The sequence below is a fragment of the Ascidiella aspersa genome, chromosome 2 (assembly GCF_963924565.1).
Source record: "Ascidiella aspersa chromosome 2, kaAscAspe10.2, whole genome shotgun sequence".
Classification (NCBI taxonomy): Eukaryota; Metazoa; Chordata; class Ascidiacea; order Phlebobranchia; family Ascidiidae; genus Ascidiella; species Ascidiella aspersa.
In genome coordinates this window covers 4996867-5023236 of record NC_139448.1, presented here as the reverse complement: position 1 = coordinate 5023236, position 26370 = coordinate 4996867, and the positions used below count along the sequence as shown (strand labels likewise).

The 26370-nt window shown below is 35.8% G+C and overlaps 2 protein-coding genes across 2 annotated transcripts; both read right to left on the bottom strand.

The window, feature by feature from the left end:
• Positions 1 to 1983: 1983 nt before the first annotated feature.
• LOC146163271 (uncharacterized) lies at positions 1984 to 6393 on the bottom strand. The gene is made up of 6 exons (XM_083383046.1): positions 6177 to 6393; positions 4755 to 5003; positions 4077 to 4166; positions 2885 to 3538; positions 2468 to 2619; positions 1984 to 2154 (listed from the first exon to the last, which is right to left on the bottom strand). Exons 1-6 carry the CDS (start codon positions 6391 to 6393, stop codon positions 2134 to 2136), a joined length of 1383 nt encoding a protein of 460 aa, XP_083239172.1. The 3' UTR covers positions 1984 to 2133.
• A 4250-nt stretch (positions 6394 to 10643) lies between these two features.
• LOC146163270 (uncharacterized) lies at positions 10644 to 14233 on the bottom strand. Its single transcript, XM_083382674.1, has 4 exons — positions 13827 to 14233; positions 12855 to 13100; positions 12100 to 12243; positions 10644 to 11369 (listed from the first exon to the last, which is right to left on the bottom strand). The coding sequence occupies exons 1-4, from the start codon at positions 14041 to 14043 to the stop codon at positions 11266 to 11268; spliced, it is 711 nt and encodes a 236-aa protein (XP_083238800.1). The 5' UTR covers positions 14044 to 14233; the 3' UTR covers positions 10644 to 11265.
• Positions 14234 to 26370: the final 12137 nt, after the last annotated feature.

Sequence of the window (26370 nt, the reverse complement as noted above, 5' to 3'; positions counted from 1 at the left end):
CGAATATATAGAGAATGTAGTGCGTTTACACATATGCACAATAAAACATGTTTATGTTTTAAAGTCAAGAGAATTATCGTTTTTAACACAATAATGAAAAAGTTGAAGTTTACACAATAATCAATAAGTCAATAAGTTTACATAAAAAATGACAAATACTTTGAAACAATTGCAATCAAGAGGCGATTTAAGCACAATGTCTATGCTATTTGAAACACCGATGAAGTTTAGTTTTGTTTCATTAGTAAGTGGTGTTGGGAAAGAACTCATTTCCTGACGGTAGCAAGTTTGAACGCATGTAATTAGCCACACGTAGACATTCAAGGTTATTATCGTATTGTAGGAGTGCATCGACTGTGTCCATATACATGTAGTATTTGCAATTCTAAATGGTACAAACGTGATGCCACAGAGTCCACTTTGAAAAGTGTTAGAAACATATTGTTATTATTAGTTTACAATATTGCAGCTGACACACATAATAATTATTTTGCTGGTTATGGCAATTCATTATTTCGTTATAGCATTATTGCCACAGCCTGTGTAATAAATATCAATTATCGCATTGAAATAATTTCGCTTCTGTGCATAATTCTACTCATAGATATTTCGCGCAGGCAACACAATACTGATAAAAAAATACAAAATGGTTTATTTATGACAAATGCATTATTTTTCTTTGTTTTGGGTTTTAAAGGCACTTTTATATAAAATAACGGCAAAGAAACGCATTTAAGGATACAAAATTTTTCAATGTGGCGCCAAACAGATTTTTGCATTTAAAGATAAAAAAGTCAATTTATGTATTGCACTCATCGAACACAAATGTATAGTCGTCAAAAAAATTACGCTTAAGTTCCAAAACTCAAAAACAAAACAACAAGACGAAAACTAATAGTAAACAAATAAAACTGACCAAACTAACAACTATCAAATACATATTTTGTAATAAAAAAAAACAATAAAACACCTTAGGTGATGTATTGTAACAAGCATACTATCAATTCTCGACAAAAAAAGCATCATTTTGATTTATATTGTTATGTATTGTAAGAATCGGTGGCAAGAATATTTGTAATAAGTCTGCGAAGCGCACATAATTTATCAAGTAACTACAGAAATTCCACCGTTACCAAAAAAGTGCAAAGTTGATATTAGATAAAAATTTAAAATCATAAGTTGCGTAAGCGATTGGTAAAAACAATTTAAAGCACAACATTTCTACATATTCACTTGCGCCAATGTTTACCTATCGAACGCTACATAATACATAGAGATGTCCAATAGGCCTAACTTGGCATTTTTTCCCGATGCTGATCCCCCAATTGTTTAAAGTATCGTGATCCTAATCAATACCAAATTACGTCATTACTATGTCCAAACAAGCAAAAAAAATATGTTGAAACGTACTTTTATGTTGAAGGGTACATTTTCAGGTTGTAGGGCACAATTTGCTTTAGAATTCAGAAGTTTAGTTCATAGGCGTAGCCAGGGGGGGGGCAAAAATTTAGAAATATTTTACTCTCAATAATTTGTTTTGTAGCATTTATGAGCAGTACCACAACATTTGTTCACAGGCATGCCGCACGTTCAATTGTCATAAACTGTTACGTCACAAACGATGTAGTTATTATTACGTTTGCTATACATTAATGTAGTTTTACTACTTTCAGACAGTTTTTGCTCATTGACTGTTTTTTGAGTATTGCGTTAACACTCAGTCAGTTGCTGCTCGAAACGGTTTGCTAGCATTGTTTTTGTGTTCGTTACGGCGGTTAATACAATGACAAAAGCTAAACAAACATTTTTGCCCCCCCCCCCCCAAATTTTCGACTGGTTACGCCACTCGTTTAGTTACCTCAAGTTGTTAAGCTGCAAATCTTTGCTAAAGTTCTTGTAAAAATTTGGTATAAGAGCGGCACCAATGCCTCCCAGTATCGGACAAGCACCGATAATACCACTTGGTATCGAGCATCAGTTCCGATCTGATATTATCGGACATTCCTAATAACGATCAACATTTTGCAAAAACTATAGAAAACAATGCAGTTGGGCAACTAACGTCCTGGTCGCAATAGTTTCTACGCTGTGTAACATCATATACTCACCAACTGTTCCGCAGTAATTTGTAGGTCAAACATACTGGCCCGATTTCTGCAAAAAAAATATGTATACCAGTTCGGATAAGACAATGATATACAATTAGATCGTTCTTACAAACGCCGTATACTTTAATGCAACAATACAATACCTTAAAAACTGTATCAGTCCACTATATTAATAAACTGATAGCTTGAGAATGTTACGAAGGCGGATCTAATTGATGGAAAATATAAGGGTGAAAATTGGACAGATACAGTGTATAAGGTCAACCGCACAAGTATGAGCAAAAATTGTGCTAAAATAAACTGCCTAGGCCTGTGCGATTGCTTTTTAATGTATCAGGAGGCCAAGGTCTACACTTTACCTTACTGCAACGAATGCCCAATATTATGATAAGGGCTAGGAGGGTTACACCGACAACAACCCCAACGATTGTTCCGCGGGCGACGAATCCTGGGTCCCAATGTTGAGATGCAAGCCCAGCCGCTGTGCTGTTGGCTTCTACTCCGATCGCATCTGAACAGAGAAAACGTGTTAAAAATAAAATGGCCCAATCACTTAATTTTCAACCAACACAATCGCTCGTATACGTCGTATTAAAATGGTTACGCTATTTATCTTGGCAACAACAGAAAATATACATTTCATTTTTGAGGCAATATTTATGATATACGAGGCGTCCAACAAATATATGTTGAAAACGTTGGATCACATTTATTAAGCAATGATTTGTGTGTCAGCTTTTAAAAGCTTGTACAGCATTGTATTCCCTTAATCTTACCTGCGCTAGTTTGATCTGAATCAGTCATCGAATTATCCTGTGTTGCGCCTTGCGAAACTTGTGTAGTTTCAGTTGATTTTTGTGTTGGTTGCGTTGAATTTTGGGTTACAGATTGTGCTGATTGCGTCGTAGCCTGCGTTTGTTGTATGGACTTCATCGTAGAATGAGTTGATTGTGTTGACGTTTGTGTTGATTGCGTCGGAGCCTGAGTTGGTTGTGTTGATTGTGTCGGAGACTGTGTTGGTTGTGTGGTCTTTGTCGTAGCCTGAGCTGACTGTGTTGTAGACTGAGTTGATTGTCTTGTAGACTGTGTTTGTTGTGTTGATTGCTTTGTAGCCGTTAATTGTGTTGAACTTTGTGTTGATTGCGTTGTAGCGCGAGTTGGTTGTGTTGATTGCGTTGTAGCCTGAGTTGATTGTGTTGTACTTTGTGTTGTTTGCGTTGTAGCCTGAGTTGTTTGCGTTGTAAACTGAGTTGATTGCGTAACAGACTGAGTTGTTTGTGGTGAAGTTAATCTTGATTGAGTGAAAGACTGTGTTGAAGTATGCTCTGCGGACTGAGTTGAGCCAGTAATATCTGGGGTCGTTGTTGGTCGTCTCAGTCGACGAGGTTTTCGTGTAAAGTTGGCTCTCACTGTTGCTAGCGGGTCGGTTTCTACAATTAAAATTGTCGGATTACCTTAAACCTAATATAGATGTGTATTGTTAAGCTGAATAAAGATAGGCTATTGCTTATATGCAAAACAATAATGATTAACAATGACTGATTTGGAATGTCAAATGTTTAATTTTGTACCGCAAGGTGCCGCTATATAGTAACGCGAACATCTGGGTTGAAAAATGACATCATTCATATTTGCAAATTAGTGGCTCAGGGACTGAATTTAGGGGAAATCATCAGTATATTTGTATGCAACACCTTCGTATGCAAAACCAGTATCCACATTGGATTAATGCCTAGGTTTTGCGAATTTATCTTTAAGTAGCTGAACTTAGGGTTAAGTCGGATTACCGGAATATTGCATTTGAGGTGTAGTGTAGCATGACTTTTTTCAAGCCTTTTGCTGGTTTTCTGCTATCACATTTATTTCTTGTTTATTATATTTAGTTAGGCGATTAACCACCTATCCAAGAAGTTGGTAAAAATCAAAAGTTTTGACGATTAAACAAATAATTAAAAAAAAATTACTCACGCGAAACTGTAGCCACACTGGCAGGAGACGTGGTTTGTAGTGAAGTGACCTCTGACCCCGTTGTGACGTCGGTTCGGTTGTCTGGCATCTCTAAAAAAGATTTGGTTTCATTGGTTGCGTGACTTTACTAAAATTAATTTACACCATAGGCCTATTCAGAGGTAAGGGTCTTAGAAATTCTATAAAAAAAATTTATAAAAAGAACAAAGGTTGAACTGCTAAAAGCATATTTATGTGGTTGGTGGGTAACCCTGTGAATTCTTAAAATGTAGTACTTCGATAGAATGTCAAGAAAACGCTCAGGAGATATACGATCAAGTGATACATATTAAAAGTCTACTATTTACTGTTTTAAAGTATTTTGTTATTTTTTAATGAAACACAGTTGGCGTTGCGCTGACTGGTTACACAAGGTTAAAAACTGTGAGTTCCGAAACTGGACAAAGGCCACTATTTTCCATAGAAATATATTTCTCCCATTACATAAACGAAAGAGACTTTTACTATAGGCTATACTGAGGATGTCATCCTCCTTTTTTTGGGGGGGGGATGAATTTCTAAAGGCTTATTTATCACCAAAATGACTGAGTTTGCTTCGCAGACTTAATTCCTCTTACCCTTAACTATAGGCAGAACAAAACAAATGTCTCAGTTAAAACGTATATCGTATCGTCTTACCTCCACCGCATATATATCTGCACGAGCGCGCGCAACTGATATCGTACCACGGGAACGTAGGGTCGTCCTTGGACGGCGCCCTGCCCATCGTGACGCAGTCTTCGATCCCCGTACCCTTGAGATGCTTGTTGTTCGGTTCCTTGTCGGCCCAGTGGGCCTGCTCCGGGGTCACTTGGGTTCCGTCGCCCCACTTAAAAACGTCGCGTCGCTCGATTCGTGTGATACCGATGTAGAAGCAATATGGCTTCTCTAAAAGTGTAAGTCGAAATATTCGTAAGGATTTTCTTTTAAAACTAATAAAGTCAAGAAGGTCGAGTAGCGGCATCATCTTGATTAAGACGTTTAGACAAGAACTTGTGTCAATCTCAGTTAAGTTGATTCACATTAACTGAAGATGATACAAACTCGTATCGAAACGTCTTAATCAAGATGCTGTCGATCTACTCGAACTTTTATGGTTTTGCAATTCATTATCAAGCTACATTAAAAATCCCTGCATTTTGTATCTGAGGAAGTCAATTCATTGACGCGGTACAATTTCAAAAATAAGGGTTCAACTTTAATGTTAAGCGTTTTAAAGAAAGATTCAACAATAGGAAAGTTCAATAATGACGGATCAAGGATACACCATATCATGTTATTAGTAAGGCGAATATTTTTTAACTTGGCAAAAAAAGTCAAAAATTTTTGTCCAAATTTGTCACGTTGTAAGTTAAAATCGAATAAAATTGCACATAAATCGCTTACAAAATTTAAAAAAAACTTAAGTCAGCTATTTTGAAATTTATCGTTCATTTTATCAACAAAAAAATTAGTTTTGATATATGTTCAAAGTCATTTTAACCGTATTATATCTTTATTAGAGCAATATACTGTATAAAAAACGCGTGATTAACGACGCCTAGGTAATTTAAAACAATGTATTTCTAACAGGTCAAAATTTTGTCAAAATAAATTATTTTCAGGTCAAAATTTGTCAAAACTTTAATTTTTCAGGTCAAAATTTCCTATTTTTTTGGTCAAAATATATTCCCCCGAGTTATTAGTACATGTTGTCGTACTATATACTTGGTTTAACAGTGATCAGATGTCAACTTATTTTAGGCTTGTTTACAAACGCCATTGCTAGGTCTCCAAAAACAATTTTACCTAGATTTTTTTTAATAAATAGTCATTTAACAAGTGAAGTGAAGAATTTATAGTTTGCAATCCCTTAACCAGTTTATTTCGAAGAATCGTGGCTTACAAGGTCTTTTCTCGCCTGAATGTTACCTAGTTCTAATCATTTATTTCAAATTTGTGGCGGGCAAATATTTTTATCAGAAATACCGAATGTTGATTCTGAAATCTTTAACGAGTATCGGACTTTTCCAATTTAAAATAAAATCGAAGTATTCACACATAGATTTCAGCAAAACCTACTTGCGTGTTTGTAGAGCACGCTGGCGAGAAATCTTTGCGTTTCGTTTTTCTTCAAGATAGCCAGGGTTGAGTTCAGGGCTGCGCATTTTTCCGCTGCGACGGTTTGGTTAACCTTGCTGTCAAAATCAACGAAGAAATCTCCACCGCTATAAGGAAACCAGCCACAGTGGACGGAGCCGATTAAAAGACAAAACAGAGCTCCCGAAAATGAATTCATTTTTTGTTACAAAGAACGTTAAAATACTCAATTGTTTTTTAATAAGTTGCCTAAGATCGAAGAAACATCATGTTTAAAAACAAAACACTTATCCCAAATTAAACAAACCCACTTTCACTGAAACTGAACAAATGAATCTCACTTTTTAGTTCTTCTAACAGAAATTACCTCAGAACAACGAATAAATACTAAATCACCGCAATTTTGTTTTTCTCATTTTAAAGTCGCTTCCTGTAAAACAGATCAAATAAAATTTCCTGGACTGAAGTAAAACAAATAAAGTAAAAGTACGAAAGCACCCTGACGATTATAAACTTTGTACTCTTAAAATAAATTGATGAAACTGTTCGAAAACAAAGTCGCAACATGTAAGTTATTAAGGTACGTGGAAATAAAATTCAAAACCTGACCAACGTTATTTCAGAGTCACTTCACGGTAACCTGAGAAACAATACCAAAACTTAGAAAGAATATCACAGCCCATACAGAAGTAGTTAGCGTTTTGAACGTTCAGATCTAAAGAGTTATTCGAAACGTTAAAACTTATATCTACTTCTGTATGGGCTTTGATATTTTTATTACGCATTACTACAAGCCCCAACCAATATACTCCAATACTGAAACTATATACTTGCTCATTCAACGAATGGCGTCACGTTCTGAGTTTCATTTTGTTGTTTTTGTTGAAGAGCACATACGCAAATCCACGTATGAATGCTGTTTAAAAATTAATACACAAGTATACGCGTTAGGTGAAAACAAGTAGGCACTTAACTGAGTCACGTCTCTCGCATCGAGCGCTGAATTATTAACACACACTCATGTATACTTGCATCCTATTTATGCCGTGGTTTTGCACCCTGCATCGGTTATTTCTTGGCCTTCCTCTAACTTGTTGTCGCGTGAGGCAGAACACGAAATGCGTGCTGCAGAGGAACCAAAACAAGATTTAGCGCAAATCAACGGATGTTCGCCGTTTTGTCGCTACGTGTATCGAGGGCGAACCCTAATATAGAGGCAATCAGTGTTGTACGCACGCCTGTGTTTTGTACGTGATTTCGATGCTGGGAATTCACGAGTGACGCCAGACCGGCTGATTTCTCAGTTAACGTGAACCTTGTTTGGATTTGCTCATACCACGTGCTGTCTGGACAACACTTGCTCTGTCATGCAGTATTTGGTATTTGGATGTTCATTTGGGCGATTATTATGGGTGCCGTCTCGACTAATTTTTTTGTGTGATAAAAGTTAGACCGAAGAGCATTTGAAGCGACAGAGACGTTGTGTTTAACTTTAACAAAACTATATTCGAAATTAAATAAAATGGGAAAACATTATACTTTACGATTTAGATGACTTCTTAATATAAGTTTGTAGCCCTATCGTTAACTCGATACGTCCTACTTGTATAATGTTAAGTTAATCGGACAAATTAAATCTGACAAAGGTTTTGTCCAATAGACTAAACAAAACAATATTCCAAATTAAAAAAATCGAACATTGCTTTTCGATTTAGATAAAATCAAAATAAAACAAATGATATAATTATCCTTCTAAATTACATTGGACAACTATTTTGTCGATTTAAATGTTGTCTGATTTATTTTAAATTGAAAAGAATGTTCTCATTTAACAGCTTCCTTTAGGTTACACACGTCAAAATAAGCTCTGATAACCAACGAAAGTTTCTGGGAACTCGAAAGGTCGACTTTTTAGAAAAAGGGTTTCGGCTGTGATCAAGTTTACATACACACGCAACGAAAATATAGTAAATTTGGGGAAAATTTTGATTTCATTCCAGTAACAGTTTCGAAGCTTGCTTCCACTTAAAACTACTAAAGCGTTGGTAACGTTTACGTCAAATTAATGCGTAGCGGCATGATAAATCGCCTGTCAGATCCGCCGCGTAGCGACGCCTTTTTTTAAACACGAAAATTAACAACGAACGTCACTGTTGACGCAACAAAGTTTCCTAAATAAATTTTGGCAAAATTATAGCTGTTAGAAAAGAGAAGGAATTTTACATATTTAAAATAGTTTCACAAGTTAACGCTTTGTATTGTAAAAAAATCATCATAAGTCAATTGCTGGGTCTGTAAAGGGGTCTTTTACTAGGATATTGAATTGGTTCAACTGTTTTTTCTGCCGTGATTTCTTATGGCCTATTTACCACAACATGATTTCGTTTACTTGTAAAACTTTAATTCGTCTAGGCGTTAAATGGATCGAACTAAACAGCTGTCTTAATGACGGTACATTAAGTTATAGGTTTACCCAAAGCAACCTGCCAACCACCTGACAATCCAAGCTTATCTTTTGGTTTGTTAGCAGAGTAAAACGTGCACAACATAGCCTGAATGTGGTTATAGGCAAAGTATTTATACATATTTAGTTCAGAAAAAACCTTAAACCTATTTTTAGTATGACTAAAGCGGTAGTGCTTATATTTATTTATTCACGGACTCCCTAAAAATGTATTTGGTTCGTGTGGACCAGGGTCGGTATGGAATTTTTAGATTTGACGTAAAATATAAAAAAGGTAGACTAAACCAACACTTTATAAGTCATTTTACAAATTTTACACGTAAATTTCGGTTGGACCTTCATGGACACCCTAAAACTATTCTTCGTAACCCCAAGAATTCCACGGTCCCCAGTATAAGCACCCCTCAGTTACAGGTTAAATCCGACTGTAATGTTAAGTCAAATTTGACAATATTTTTTTTTTTTTTTTTTCAGTTTAGTTTAAATGGGACAAACTCATTGTTCAATTTACTCCCAATCTGATCAAATGTTGTCCCTTTTAATTCAATTTATTTGTATTTCAACATCATATATAAAACCAAGATGTGCGTAACAACTTGAGTTGCTGGAAACCCAGCATTTATGAAGGAAGAAAAAATGCACAAGATTTTTGTTATTTTTATTTAAAAAAATATAGCTCTATAAAAGTTTTCACAAAGTTCGAAATGGCACAACCGAAATATTGTGAATTTTGTGGGATTTTTTATTTGTAACCCGAAAAACGATCTAAAGCTTGCTTTCAACCGAAATAGGATTAGTAACGTTTGCGTCAAACAAACGGTTAGAGACTTAATAAATCGCCTGTCAGACACGCCGCGTATAACGAGTTCTTTTTTCAATGTTGATTGCCAACACGAGTGACGCAATTAACGTCTGACGTCATTGTTGACGCAATGCAGTTGCCGAATAAAAATATTTGGCAATTTCGAAGAGCAATCACAAAATTTCGAACAAGAAAAGCACGCAAAGCGATTTCAACAGTTTGTGGTTGCACATTTTTTTACGTGTGACTTACAGAACTATTGTAATGACACATTCACAAAAGAAAAATACCCAAACCAGGCAAAAATATTTTGCTTTAGGCTGGCAAAAGATACCCAGAGGTATTAAACCTTAAAAAATTAAGCAAAGACATTACAATACAATTTGGAAACTTTCTATAAAACTGAAACTTGAATAGAAAAAGGAGACAGTGATGTTCTGATTATATGAAAACTATATTACCACAAGACTGGAAAAAACAAATAGTAATTTTTTGGGGGGTAATTCTTAGAGTTCGTCGAATAGTTGTTCTATATATAGTAATCAGGTGGCGTTATATAAAGACAAATTGTATTGTATTCCAATCTTTTGGACAACCGTTATTCAACAGGTCGAAATAGAAATTTCTACTTGTGGAGAATCAATACAATTTGTCTTTATATAATGCCACTATATTGCCCTATTTAAAATTAGACAAACACGGCCATTAATAGAGATTCTTCTCTAAAGTATCACTTAAAATTAATGGGGCCCTGTGATGAAGGATACGGGTCCAGGCCGCCAAATAAAGATTAAACCAACTACGTTTAATTGCAGATATTTGATGTGCTTTGATATATGGCGCATCCTGCAGGAACATAAACAATTGCCAGGCCGTTTACGCTTGCTAAATGTATGCGGTGCGGGAAATGCTGTAGTTTTACAACATTCAAATACCGCAATATTGCAAACCTGTTTCAAAGTATCAATGAACCGTTGTAGCGTATAATTTATTATTTAAACGAGTTATATAATAGAGACTCGTCAAGATATAGTCATCCTCAAACTTTCAACACTAAAATCCGGTATGATTTAGTTTTATAACCGGGCTTCACTGGTTGGGCTTACAAACACAACACGATGACATGTTCAGCATTTAGGAAACATCAGGCGCGTGTATTACGTGCTATATAACTTCCCTATCTAGATGCATTTTATTTCAAAAAAATACGCAGCAACAACATTATAAAATATATTACGAATTAAGTTGTTCAGACTTAACAGCATAGCATTTGGTTATAGCTAAAATATCTTACAAAGTGTAGGGTGCAATGTACAAGAAGGGGCAACGTCTAGAAAGGGATAAGGGTTAAAAAAGCGATAACAACAGCATATGTATATAGAAATCAATTGCAGTAACACATAAAAAAAAAAATTTCAAAGTGGGAAATCAGTTCAAACTTTTTAAACCATAAAAAGCAATTTTAGCATAAAATTGTTTTGAATTAAACCTTTTCAAACGAAATATTTACTCGCCAGTTGCAACAAAGATTAGCGGAAATTGGTGCTAAGAATGAAATACAAAATTTCGCAAAATAAGGGAAAAAACCTTTAAATACATAAAATCACAAATCAAAGAAGACCCATAAAACTGTATACAAATATTCGTTTAAAACCACAACAAGCTACAATAGAACCACAGGGAAAGCATTTATAAACTTATGCTCCTAAAACAATGATTTTGTCGACTTGGCCATACAAATCGTTGTTGGTCATTTTAGCTTCGAAACAGCTTGGAGCCCTCATAATTTCCAGGACGAACATCCTTCAATTGAAAAAAGAGATGAGAATTGTCCCGGCGATGATTCCAGTTGTTATCTTCCAAGCTACAGAGACTAGGCTACCGGGCGAATGGTTTGACGTTGTTTCGTCTGTACGAAAAGGTTGAGTGATGAAGTTACTATTTGTAGCAACACGGTACATTCTGCACCAAATTTGTCAGACCAGTAGTGGCCGACCAGTCAGAGACTAAGAGCCACATTTAATACTTCGTTAACTGCAAAGAGTCACATCTTACATTATCGGCAATTTGTATCTAATTCATCCGACTCAAAACAAACAATTTTTCACGGCCATATTTCGTAGTAGTTTTACGCAGTGGGCCTTCAGTAGCTCTGAAAAGAGTTATTTGGGCCGCGACAAAAACGGTTGCCAACCACTGCATTAAACGAATGTTTTATAATCCATGTTGAAAATTAGTAAAGATTTATTATATAAGTACACAACAAACGATCCCTAATTCTGTATGGGCTCCGATATCCGAACGTAAATTAAGTTATTTTAAAATAATGTTGAGACAACCACCGCAGTTCCTATTTTTGCAAGTCTGAATTTAACCTTATTTTTATGTTTAAAAGTATTCATTACACACTGGCTTGTTATCATGTTATATTGAACTTTTCAGGACAATTCTATACAAGTGGTTTCTCGAAGCAGGATCCGCAAACTATCAAATTACTCGACTTTTTTCGGTAATGCAATATCTTTTTGAAACCTAAACGTACAATAAGCATTCCTACTATAAAAGTTCCTAGTACTGTAAATATACATGCTCAGTACGTAGAGTGGAAACATTTAAATATATAAGATGCAAAGTCTCACCTGCGCCCAAATTAGCTGCTGTGGCTGGCTTTGGAATCGCTTGTGATACTGGTGGTGCCTCGGTAGAAGCTGCTGGTTTCGTGTCTCTGGTCATAGGTGGATTTTCCGACGAAATTGTGGACAAGGTCGATTGGGTGCTGGTTTCTTGATTTGAAATTAGAGACAATTTGCTGAAACGCAGTTGCAGATTCCACCCCTAGGCTAACACAGTGTTTTGTAGCCCACCGTTGGTTGCCAAAATTGACTCACCGTTGGATATAGTTTGCGTCGCCGAATAGATTTATTGAAATTGATTTTAAGCAAAATTTATCCGAAGTTAAAGAAAAATTGCGTTAGACTTGGATCATATCCGTGAATATATTGCTGCTGCCAGGCATTGTTGCAATTTAAAATTGTTCTTCCGGTAAAATTTTATAAAAGCACCAACGTTTCGAGCACCTATTTAGGCAGGGGGGCAAATCTTTAGGCAATCTTCTTCAGGGCAATATAATTACTACTAGAGGCGAACAAATATATCTTCTGAAGAAAATTGCCCGAATAAGCGGTCGAAACGTTGGTATTTAAAAAAATTGCCGGAAAACAATTTAACAAATGAATCATATCAATTTTTGGCTTACAAAAGTTTAGTGAAGAGAATTGGGTGGCCAAAGCCTCCCTGATAAACTTACGCTTAGAAATTCGATCGCCGTAAGAAAAAAAGGGAAAAACACTAAGCTAACGTAACCGGTGACTAAAAGTAGTGAGTAAAGTTATACCTCTTTGGCAAAAATAGCTGCAGTGTTGTGTGCATTTGACGTCATGCCAGAGGAAGTCGGATTCTTTGTGGGACGGTTTTCCCATTATGACGCAATTCTCGGTTCCAGTATGCTTGAAAAACTTGTTGTTGGGCTCATGAAGTGCCCAATGCGACTGGGCTGCTGTGAGGTTAGCGCCGTTCGACCAATGAAACCACGGCGTTTCGGCGGTCCGCGTCAGACCGATGAAGAAACAATACGGTTTGTCTGTAATTAGATATTAGGCAAGTTTAGGAACTCTGCGAAAATTCCATGTAATGTTAGAGATATTTAGTGTTAAGTTTAACTAGACTTCTTATTTTATTTAATTAATAAAAAAAATCCCTTTAAGGAGTTTGTCACAGTTACATGCACATTGAGTGTAGTTTACATATAATTCGCCGTTAAGAAAGGTTCGATACCTTATTTAGTTTTGATGCCATTACCAGATATTTTAAGGTATTTTGAAGCATTAAAGTTAAAAAACATTAAAATGCCTAAATATATTTGCGTCGTAGAAACTGGCAAATGGATCCAGGGAGAACAAATTAACTGAATTTAACCAAGATGAAGTAATTGTTTCATCCTCTGAGTTTTGTACGAATCGAATCCATAGAAGTCAGCAAAGGCATTAGTTGGTTTGTGGCAAGTGAAAATAATTCGGAAACGATTTTGTTTCGGTGCTAGGTTGCGAATAAATTAATGAAGCTGGAAAGAGGTTAATTTGTCAGTTGTTCAGAATACGGTTGAAGAATCACTTTTTACTCCTGTAGATTTTAATACACCTTGCAAAACTACAGCTTAGCAGATCATAGACCTATAGGTAATTAACAAAACAACTAATTTGCGTTGATAAACCACCAGCCTAGAAATGTTGATTTCAATGTGTCTAACAACTGGAAATCATTGCACTGATCTATCCCGAATAAAAATCTAAATTTACCAGAAACTTACAAGCGTGCTTGTCAGCTAATCTAGCAAGAAATTCCTGGATTTTGTCGTCTGTCACATAAGCAAGTGACGAGTTAAGGGCGGCGCATCGGTCCAAGACAAAACTGTGGTCGCCTATCGTCCCAAAATCGTAGAAGTAATCGACCCCTTCAAAGGAAATCCAATCGGATTTGGCAATTCCGACCAGAAGGCAAAGTACAACAGTTGATATAAATTTCATTCTAAATGCTTTTCAAAGCTTTTCTCAAGATGTAACTTGAGTTTGGTCAGATTGAGTATTTTTTTTTATGCTCTGTGAAGGACACGAGATTAATGAGAGGTCCGTAAGCCGTTTTGTTTTCATTTACACGCCAGTGTTGTAATGACTTGACTTAAGTGCACTTAAGTCACTGTTTTTAAATGACTTGACTTGACTTGACTTGACTTTAGTCATTCGGACAAATGACTTGACTTGACTTAAGTCTTTTGAACAAATGACTTGGGTTGAAATAAAGCATTTCTTCAAGTATTTTTTTTTAAATCGAGCTGTTTGTCCAACAAAAAACAAATTGCTTGCTATAGGTTCCGTCTTCCTTATTTTTTAGTTCAGTTATTGTTCATAATCATGCGAGTTTAAAATTTCTAATAGTTAAACGTTTTATTTTTATGACAACGAGATGACTTGAAGTTGACTTTCTCTAGTTATGACTTGACTAGGACTTGACTTGTGCAACTGATGACTTGGACTGGGACTTGACTTGTTATTTATTCGAAAAGACTTGACTTGGAGTTAAGTTATTTTACAAATAACTTGACTGGGACTTAAGTCATTTTAAAAACTGACTTGTTTACAACACTGTTACACGCCATCGGTTAAGTTATATCAATGTGAACGAACAATTATTATCAACATTGGTCATATAATTAGGTTTTAAAGTTTGGCTTTAGTAACCTCGGTAAAAACTTTTAATTGACCGTTACTGTTTTATCAAAGTCCTATCTCTTTTTTCTCTGTTCTATGGTTACAGACGCAAGATGTTTTAAACGGAAAACACTTCACAAAACACTACACATGTTACCTTAATCAGTGACTTTTATTAATTAAAAAAAATCAAAGTTAAACATCTTTCTGCTAATGATATATACTTTATTCTTCCTTTCGCGGTTCTATCTTGTACTAAAGTATAAAAACAGTATAATCAGAGTCAAAACAGCATTATGCTGTTAAAACATTTTCATTAAATAAACAATGAAAGTTATAAAACCTCAGCATTAACTTTTAAAATATATGTTTTTTGCCAACAATTCAACAATACATCTTTTTTCAATTGTCGGCAAACAAAATGAAAGACTTTACCAATGATTACAGCAACCATGAGCGTAATTTGAAATATTCTTGTAAACATACACGCAGAAAACTTGAAATACAGACTCGATTGCTGCTACAGCACGATTAACCGTAGATTACGTTTATGAGCTATAACTTTGCAGTCTATGCAGCAATACGGTATAACATGGTAACTGTCTATTATGGTAGCCGATTTTGTAAGGAGCAACTCTGAAAACGTGAACTTGTTCGCAGTTCGCTTATACTTTAAACCGCTCGAATCAACTAAAACGGGTTTATGACAATTTCCCTTCTATACGGGATGTAAACATCGAGGTTGACGATTTTCCACCGACGATAAGTTGATATGTGTAGAGTTCACATTCAAACAAAACCGCAAAATGAGTTGAAGTTTTGAAATAACAAGCAGGATAAATAAAACTAAAAGTTGTCAAGATTTACTCATATTTAAAACAAAGACTAACCAGAAATTTAATATAGGCAAAAACAATTTGAAACTTTAAGTTGAGCCGAGACGAAATGCAGTGTTATTAAAGGCAAAACTACTCATATCGTTATGGGTTTGGAAAACATTGATTTCATAAACCGAGCTATATTTTTTCACATACATTTTAAACTATATATTAGCTTGTTTGAAAGTTAAACTATATTGACTTGACGAACTAAGCAATAGAAGAAGTGAAAACAAAACAATCATATTTGCTTCACGGTTGTATCTGTATAAGTTTTTAAATTCACTACCGATCATAGAATTTCCGATGACATTTATATTGACGTGCTTTGAAAACCGTCGTTACATTTCAATGAACCAAGGAAAGGATTTTCGCAGTTTCCTGCTTATTTACAAAACCTTGTTGATTTATAACGCTCTTTAGTAGAAAGGGCATTTTGTTTTGCGTCAAGGAGTGCGAACTCGCAGGAGTATTCACGTACATTTCCAAGTAGTGTGCTGCCTAATGCACTATTAGCTTTAGTAACGCAGGAAGTGTACTAACGCGTCATAGGCAGATATAGATTGACATGTACGTAATTGTAACGGATCAGAGTAAATTCGTAATCTAGACCTGCATATTTGGTTGCCATATTCTCGGGCTTTTGGGAGTTTTTTTACGAAACTTGGGTATTTCAAATTATCTCGATGAAACATTATTACCCTTTACTGTTGTAGTTCTTTGTGAAGAGCAGTTGTTTGGTTTCCCTGTTGATTGAGATGAATCATACTCAGTGGTGAACCTAAGTCAGTCAACGAAATTTGCAGGTGCACAGTATACCTGAGAAAATAATGTTCTTTTTCATGAGTTAATTGTTACTGCTCTCGGCAAATGATGTTTGTATATGGATGTTAAATATACACGTGACAATCATGTCCAATTTTCATCAGGCCATCGCGCCACATAGGATGCCTTTGGAAAAGGATTACCGAAAGTTCTGTTAAGCCCCCGTTAAGCATGCGTATAAGTCATTTTATATAACGGTGATTCCGGTTTAGCCGGTGTCGTGAGTTCGAACCTCACCACAGGCTAGTTGTTAAGTTAAATAGATTTCGACACCTATAGATATTTCTAGTTGGTTAATTAGCGCTTTGGCGCTTTTTCCAATCTTATCTGTGAATTACTTAGATTTTCTCATTTTTGTTCTACTCCATTTTCCGATATACAGCAATAGTCAGATTATCAGTTTGTCACACGGCGTTTTTGAGCGGCAAGTGCGGTTTTTGCAAAACTACCACATAGCAGTTTTGCAAACCAGTTTTCCACATCAATTGTTTGTCGCGTATACCGCTATATATAATATAGACGGGTAAATGCATTGTCATCCCCACGCTTTCTCACAAAAATCGCGCGTGGTGTTGGTATTGTTTTTTTTACAAACGGTCATCTGGGTTATGCAGGTGAGTGCACCACACATACTCACAAGTTTGGTATTTGGAAAGGTATTTACCGGAGTAATGCCTGGTAGAAGCATTTACATTTATTGCCTCTATTTTATTTATCTCAAAATGTAAAGGAAAGCTTTCAACGGGTGTATAACTCAGTGTTTCCCAAACTTTTTTGGCTCGCGGCAGACTAAAAAAATCTTAACTATTTCGCGGCACACTTTTAACAGAATAACAATGTAATTTTACAATCGCCCTTAACACACGGCAAACTATGTGTAAATGTCTCAAAATTATTAATTTGTACTGAATAGTGCATATTTAGGTCTTAAATGCTTGCGTGTATGCTTATTGGAAATACAAATACTCTTATTTCCGAAATTACGAAAAGTTTGCGGCACATTTCACAATATCTCGAGGCACACTAGTTTGCCGCGGAACACAGTTTGGGGATCAATGGTATAACTTGTGGGGTGAACTAAAGGGGTTTTCGGGAAGGTCTAATCAATGGCGATATGGGATGTCAAGTATCAATACTCAGCTGTTATATTTGCCCATTGGTTGAGAAATTCACGCTCAACATTGTCCACTATACGAATATTTTTTAATTTAACAAATTGAAGCTAACTATAGGTTATCTCGCTATAAAGCAAAATTTTGATAACACCCCAGGAAACAATATATTGTGTCGTTAAGCATCGCACTATTTTATTTATTTAAACATCGTAATGACGTCATTTAATATCGGATCGGATGGAGATATTTTTTGCCTAAATATCTGGTTTCAGTGTCTATATTAGGCCAAACTTTTGGTATGAATGCAAAATCGAACATGTCTAGTACATGGGCAATGTATAATAAGCAGAGAGACAACGCAGTTAACGATCAACAAGCGAGATGAACGACAAACAAATCAACCCATATATTAGCTAAGAAGTAAATAACAAAGGCCTCAATTTTGAAAGAAGAAGAACTACATACAAAAGAGTACATATCTGCAAGAAACGATAACACTGTGTGCAAGGTAATGTTTAAAATTAAAGTAAACGATAAAATACCTATTCGATTGCGGTCCTAAAAAAATGCACTTGTATTATTTCGTTAGTAATAAAATCGTTTTTTGGTCGTTTGAGTTTGAAATACAGTAGTTTATTTTAAGGAAGAACATCCGGCATTTTTACAACAGGAGTGCCATTGTTCCGACTATTATTCCAGTTGTAAAAAGAGCGATGGAGCCTCTGATTTTTGTTGCAAGAGACGTTGTTGTACCTGAGAAAAGGAATACCATTTAACCTTTGATCCAACACAAGCAGAACACTCGGCACCAAAATTTGCCACTATATGATAAAAGTAGAAAAATTTTCTTACTAGAACGATAAGACGATTTACCGCAAGGCATGAAAACTTTAAGAGATGACTTCACAAACTTTTGTCATAAAGGGGCACCAACAACAATTAACCTGAGGAAGCCTGAGGTAATTGGTCAGTGTAGTGCACAAATATACAGTCAAAAAACCTAGTTTAAATACATTTGAGGATGACGGACTGGACTGGTGACAAAAGGACACAGCCCGGCAATACTAAAACAATTTTTGCCGACGTAAAGTACCTCAAAGCGAGTTTTTTAAAGAAAGGTTGACTTTTACCACTGCCGTATAGACAAACAACCGAACTAAACAATAACCCTTATTCATTATTTCATAGAATCTAACAAAACCGTTTCTCACTATACAAAATATTTCAAAACATTGCAATATTTGCAATCTCAAAAAGACTTAGCGGACACAGAAGTGTTCAAAATCTTAAACTCAAACACACATCCGACCAAGAATATTTCTTGACCTGTATATAGATATGTATCTAGTACAAGCAAAATGGCCACAGTGGAAAGACTAAGATGTAAAGTATCACCTTCCACCCGACCCACTACAGTCGAGGCTGGTTTGTGCATCGAGCCGGAGATTGGTTGTGCTTTGGTGGGAACTGCTGGTTTCGTATCTCTTGTGAAGGCGGGGTTTTGCGGCGAAGTTGTTGAAATGGTTGATTGGATGCTGGTTCCTTTATTTAACTTAGCATTGCTTGTAGTTTTGGGTTTGCTGGTTGATGCTGTATATATAAAGAATCGTTTAATCGGATTCTTATCAAAAGCAAAACTATTTTAGCTCTACTTATCTGTGTTGTAAACAAGTCATTTTGAAATTAATTAGGGTCCAAGGCAAGCCATTTTTTCACGGCATCGGTTTCCCCAAGTCAAGACTTCAACCTGAGTTAATTGAACCACTTACTAAAATCCAAGTAACATCATTTTCCGAAACAAGTCCAGTCAATTCATTTTAAAACAGTTAAGTGCACTTAAGTTGAGCCATTAACTTAAGCCATTACAACACATCTTTAAATTTATTCGATTTTAGTAATTCGCAACAGTCAAATTTTATTCAAGAATAATAGAGAATTATTCAGGCAAATTAGGCCAAAATGACCAGAATAATGGAAAGCATACGATGTTGAGTCTCACTTGCGCTCGAATCGATCATTGTCGTGGCAGGCCTCTGCGTTGCTTCAGTGACTGGAAGTGCTACAGTGGAAGATACTGGCTTCGTGACTGTGGTAATTGGTTGGTTTGGCGGCGAAGTTCTTGGTAGGGTTGATTGGGTGCTAGTTCCGTGATCGGCCTGACCACTGCTCGTAGTCCTAGGATTGTGGCTTGATGCTGTATAAAAATAATCGTATTACCGTCCGAACTACCATATAGCCTAATTTTTAGAGCTGTACCTGTTTCAGGTTAATTTCGCTAGATCTACTTATCTCCAGTACTATAAAGCTAAACAATCTCATTCAAGTCATTAGAAACATAGCCTTAAGTTCAAGTCAAATCATTCGTCCAAATACATAAAATCAAGTCATTTGTAAACAGTTAAATACACTAAGTCTTTGCAACACTGCTTATCTATCATTTTTTGATAATTCACCACAGACAAATTTAATTTTTAAGATTTTTGTTTAGGCACATTGAACCAAAATCGACCACAGTAATTGACATGGTAAGATGCTAAGTCTAACCCTCACCCGAGTTCATTGTTGTCGTGGTTGGTTTCTGCGTTGCTCCAGTGACTGGAGGTGCTACAGTGGAAGATACTGGTTTCGTTTCTCTGGTAATTGGTTGGTTTTGTGTATAAGTTGTTGGTAGGGTTGACTGGGTGCTGGTTGCATAATCTGCCTGGGCACTACTCGTAGTTGCAGGATATTGGCTTGATGCTGTGTAAAAAAACAATTATAATGTCGGCATATAATTGTTAACCTGTACATTTACTCATGCCACTATTGTTGCTTTTAGCTCTATTGTGTTTTACTTTTTTGCTATCAACCAGTTTATGTGTTTGCCTTGTTTTGTTTAGTTTTCATTTTATGGCGAAATAAATTTCTCCTAACAACTTAGAAATCACTGACTTTGGTTGGCGAAAGTCTAGAGACTATAATGTGAGCATTTCGTCAAAGATGAAAATATTGTATCACATTAATAGCGCGAAATAGGGTAATTTTAATCCACTTTTAACACAAAAATCCTGTAGTTTGGATGAATTAATTGCGAGAAATAACTACTGGATTTGGGTGATAAGGGCATTAAATCTTACTTTCTTGTGTCGTTTCCTGAGAAGTTTGCGTGCTACTTTCTTGCGTAGTTTGCATCTCTTCCGTAGTGCTATTAACACTCGATAGTTCGGGTTGAATTTGTGGAGCCACTTCAAAAAAGATAGGTTTAAAACACGGTATCGGTAAGTTATTTGAAAAAATAACCCTCACATTTATATTTCTTTATTCTAATATTAACGCCATATACACCTTATGTTTCTATGTTCTTAAACCTTAAGAATCCCAACATCTATATACACTATGAAATTATAGTCAATTTTGTACTTAATATCTAGGAAATGCACCTCCTCCGCAAAAATAGCTGCAGTGTTTTTTGCATGTGACGTCATGCCAAAGAAAGTCGGTTTCTTTGACTGCCGGTTTTCCCATTATGACGCAATTTTCGTTCCCGGTATGCTTGAAAAACTTGTTGTTGGGTTCATGTACGTCCCAATGTGACAAGGCTGCTGAGAGGTTAGCGCCGTTCGACCAATGAAACCACGGAGTGTTCCCGGTTCTCGTCAGACCGATGTAGAAGCAATACGGTTTGTCTGCAATCATATTTTGCCGAAATATGACAGTTATATCCACGTTTGTGCTATATACTATAGCTATGCGATAGTATTACTTTTTTGTTAATTGTTTTTAAGGGACATGCGTATTCATTAGAAATTATTTCCACTACGGAAATGCCTTGTAATTTAGGTTCTTTTGAGATATCGATACCGTATAATTTTGGAAACAATTATGGCATACCCAAAATAACTAAATCTAAAACCTCTAAAGAAATCTAAAGAAATAACACTTTAACTATAATATTGAGCATTATATGCTTCGTATTACTTTCTGAGAAATTAAAACTATTATGTCCAAAATTGTTTGACAAATCGGGTATCGGAGCGAAACAGATACTTCTAAAATATCAAACCCAGTGCCGACCCCACCCTGAGAATTGGGTGGGCCTACTGATGATTGAGATGCTTCTGAAAATTCGCACCAAATATATCTGTTGCCATTCTGTAACCCTGTATAGAATTAAAGCGACACTTACTTGCATGCTGGTTAGCTAATCCAGCAAGAAACTCTTGGATTTTGTCGTCTGTCACATAAGCAAGTGACGAGTTAATGGCGGCACATCGGTCCAAGACAAAACTGTGATCGCCTATTGTCTCGAAATCGAAGAAGTAATCAGCCCCTTCAAAGGAAATCCAATCGGATTTGCCGATTGGAAGCAAAAGGCAAAGTACAACAGGAATACATTTCATGGTGAATGGTTTATAAAACTTTGTTTTGCTTTATACGTTATTGATTGTAAAGAGGATTGAATATTTGTTTGTTTCCTCTCTGTAATAACCAAGAATAAATAGTGTAAGTGTCCAGTACAAGGCTATACCTTATATGTTTCTGTTTGTCGATCACTGTTCTGCGGAATCAAACAAAAAACGAAGTTTAAAAACCCGATTAAAACCAGCATCAGACATGAAAAAAAATCGCTTTTTTTGGTTAACTTATACCAGTGCTGACAAACTTTCTATGTTATGCCCAAATGTCATCTCATTAATTGCACGCCTATCAAACGAAAAACTTCCAAAAAGCAACTTAAAACTATGTTAATTCTGCTTTTGTTCTTTCAGAACAGTGTACTTTAAACTGTTGTATGTCGTATTTTGTAATCTTACTAAAACCCAAGGCTAAGGTTTAAAAATCTAAAATAGTATACATGGTCTTACAATTAGACTATCGAGGTAATTTTCGAAGGAAAACTATTTTTTTACTGACAATAAATGTGCGTTACGTCCACCTAAACTTTTTTTTCTGTACCAATTATTAAATTTTGTTTCGTCGCCGACTAGAAACCATAAACACGAGTGAAGACTCAAAGCACGGCCAAGATTTTTTTAAAAGCATATACACGCAGCAAGTTGTAAATGCCGACGTCTTGTTACTGCAACCCACGCATAGACGTGATTTATCGCACAGCACGTTTACGACCAATTATACTGCGCAGTCTATACACCCAAACGGTGTTAAATAGTGATAGCAGCCCTTGTGCAATTAGCAAAGCCGAAAAATCGTGTTTTTTGGCAAGTCATTATACTTCGATACTCTCGCATCTAGTAAACGGGCTTATGACAACTTCCTTTCTATGAGATGTTGACGTAGTTGTTGATGATTTTCCAGTAATAATAAGGTTATTTGCATGAAACTCACGTTCACACAACACCATCATGTTACCGCAAACTAACGACAGGGTTGCTAACACCACCCAGACAACAACAAAAAGGAAAAAACAAGCCAAAAAAAAGCCAAAGGCTATACAAACACTCGGATATGAAAATTGTCATTTGGCAATCCGTTTTTAACTTTTTTTGCTAGAGATGTTAAAGTGTACTGCTGATAAATTCATGATATTTACCAATACTAGGTTCGGATCTAGAATTTTTATTTGAGGGGAGCATGATTATTTATTTAGAGATGACGTCACAGACTTACGTCGAACCGTGATGTCGCAAAGTTATTCTGAACGTGACGTCATAAAGAAATAATCTTTGAACACCACACAGTTCGTTCATTTGTAAATTTCTAGGTTGGAGAAATATTACTTTTAATACAAAAGCTTTATATCACAAAGATGTGTCAATTCGTGCAAACCAAAAAAACGCCTCCATCGTTTAGTTTCCAAAATTGTAATTTTCAAAGGTGCAGAGGACGCATGCAACCTTCGGGCTGAAACAGATTTATCAAAATGACATACTAAAAACGATCTCCGTACCCTCACTTCGTACAGTCCCTGCTTGTCGGGTAGATAGGATGAGGGTCAATTCATAAGTGTGCGTTTTTGTAGAAAGTATGCTGCGTTTACTTGGTTTTATTTGCTCAGTGTGCCACAAGCCATAAAACTTTGACAACCACCACCATGAAGCGATTCATAACACTAAGGTTTGCCAAAGGCAAAAGGCAGTTTTGGTAAGGGTTTAGGACTGCTACATATTTCTTGCGACGTTTTCATGAACTAATTTTTCAATAGTTTGCTAAACTGTTGTATCGCAAAAGCAATGAAATATATTAAAATATTGGAACGTACGAGAATAGTTTATTTACCTAAAATCGCATTTGTTAGTCCGCCAGGATGAAGTTCGTCAATGATGACAAAATTTCCTACAATGTTTTTAGTAACGTGCTCAACAGTTGTTCGTTTTCAATGAATCAAGGAAATAATATTTCGAACTTGCAAAAGGTCAGTTAAACACTTTAGTAGAAAGCAGGATAATGTTTTGCGTCATACCGCAAAGTTATCACGCACATTTCTAATTCCATGAATCGTACCGCCTATATTGCGCTATTTGGCAACTCTTATGGGGGAAGTACACTAATGCGTCATAGACAATGTCTGCCATGCACAGCATACGTAATCGCGTCACATTAGTAAAAAGGGCGTTTTATAATGTTAGTTTGGTAGGCATAACCTTGGATTTTCAATCGCATTTTAACAATGAAAATTCTTCCATTTTCGGCTATTTAAATTCATTATTATCAAGTATAAATCAGAGGTTTTGGTTGATAAAATTTGGTAAAATATGAGTTATATTGACACATGGAGTAAGGAATATTACACATTGCGCCGGGTGGCTCATACTCTGGGAAGCGCAATTACTGTTAAATTAGACCAGGGGACAACGAACTACAGCCCACAGAGTTAATTCTACCATCCCTATAACTTTATTCCTAATGAAGACAAGTTCAGTTGAAATCTTGCCGGGTGCAATTTCAAACTAAATTTTTTATAAAATATTTAATTGTACGACATTTTGTTTAAGCATAGTATACAGTTTATGTTGCATTTACTTCGTTGAACGATCATCAAGTTAATATAGTTTAATACGAAATTGTATTTCCGCCCTGCAATCCACCTCAAACAAAAAGCTTCGATCCAGCCCTGACTGGCACATCAGATAGATAGATAGATTTAAACTTATTTCGGAACAACGGTACCGGTACCATGCATGCAAAATTTGAAATAATAAAGAAGCGTCCGTAGTTCCCAGGGGGCGGCGAAAGACTGTTAAGTCATCTAGTCAGCTGCCCCCTGGCTGTGATTCAATTCAAGTTCATTATTTTTTCATATAAAAGAAAGCAATACGAATCAAGATAGGCTACAACAAAAAGACTATTCGTAAATACAAAACCAAATACATTATATTAAACACAATTAGCGTTACATTTGAAAACTTTTTACTGGTACGCAGCGAGCCTACTGTGGAAGGATAGTTAAATAGATTTGAAGGTGTTTCGGCACAACAGTATATAGGCCTATATGCAAAACCTATAAAACCGTCCGTAGATTTCAGGGAACGGCTAAGCATTTTTACAAGAAAAAAAAGAAAACGAAAACGAAACAAGATACTTTACAAAAAGAACTATTCGTAAGTACATTTTTGTTTTCGTATTGACCGCCAAAGGTTAGGCACTGATTTTGTCGGTTCAAAAGTGGCAACCTATAAAAACAAAATACTTCGGGCAGTATAAGTGAATTCCGAGTAGAAATTTGTTGATGTCCGTAAATTATATGTGAATTAAGTTTAACGCCTGTGTTTTTCCTGTTTAACTAGTTTGTAGCCGTGTAGAATTCTAGAGCAAAATAAATACAACCAGTTAAAAAAAAGCTTATTTATCGTTTGCCTAACTTGTTCATTAAAACGAATGCAAGCGAAAAAACACAGAACTTAAATTGTCCTTTTCTAACACTGTTATTGTATCTTGTTTGTGACAAGTCCTTCGAGAACCTTTCTTAAATCTGTACATCCGAAATAACTGTTTTCGTATGCTTACATTACCTTTGCTTGTTATTTACCAGCAATGTTGCCTCGAAAACCATTGACGCACATTGAACGTGAGAACCGAACTAGCCCGATTTAAATATTGTCCAGATAAGATAAATATGATTTACGGTGGAAGGGTGGTGACTTTCACTGCATTATGAATGGGTTGTAGTAATGCGCACCAGCTTGGATACTATTACCAAAGCTGTGGTCTTAGGACGTTAAGAAAACACTAAGGTAAAACAGATTTAACGATAAATATAGAAGGTAATTAGGTATGGATTGCAAAGATTTGTTTTGTGTCTATACAAACGCACAATTTTAAAGCAAAGGGAAATCTTTTTGTAAAAATACTTTATCGTTTAATAGTACACTTGAAGAAAATTACATTTATGTATATTATAAAAGAAAACCCATGATTTGCCTTTCTATAAATCGCAACAAAAGTTGATAAAAAAATGCGGAAAATCCAAAAAAGCTGGCTTTTAAAGAAATACATGCCTAATTTTGACATTTTAGCCCCAGTATTTCCAACGACAATAATTGGTAAACGTTACCCGGTTTGCATAAAACAAGTTACCGAAACCAACCAGCCCAGTTAGTGTTATAATACCGGCAGGACATGGCTCGAATATTCTAGGCTGCGGTGAGGTTCGAACTTACGACCTTGACCAAGAAGCCGATAACAAATAGCCTTACAGTTCAGTATGTATATTCATATACATTTTTATAGCTTTATGGGGCCTGCTATTGTCAGACAAACCTACAATATGTTTGGCTACGTTGTATATTTGCAATAAATCACACAATAAAACAATGAAGATGTACACCTAAAGGCAAATACTAAATTGCATAACGCTAATATGATACACTGAAAGAAAAACAAAGGAATTG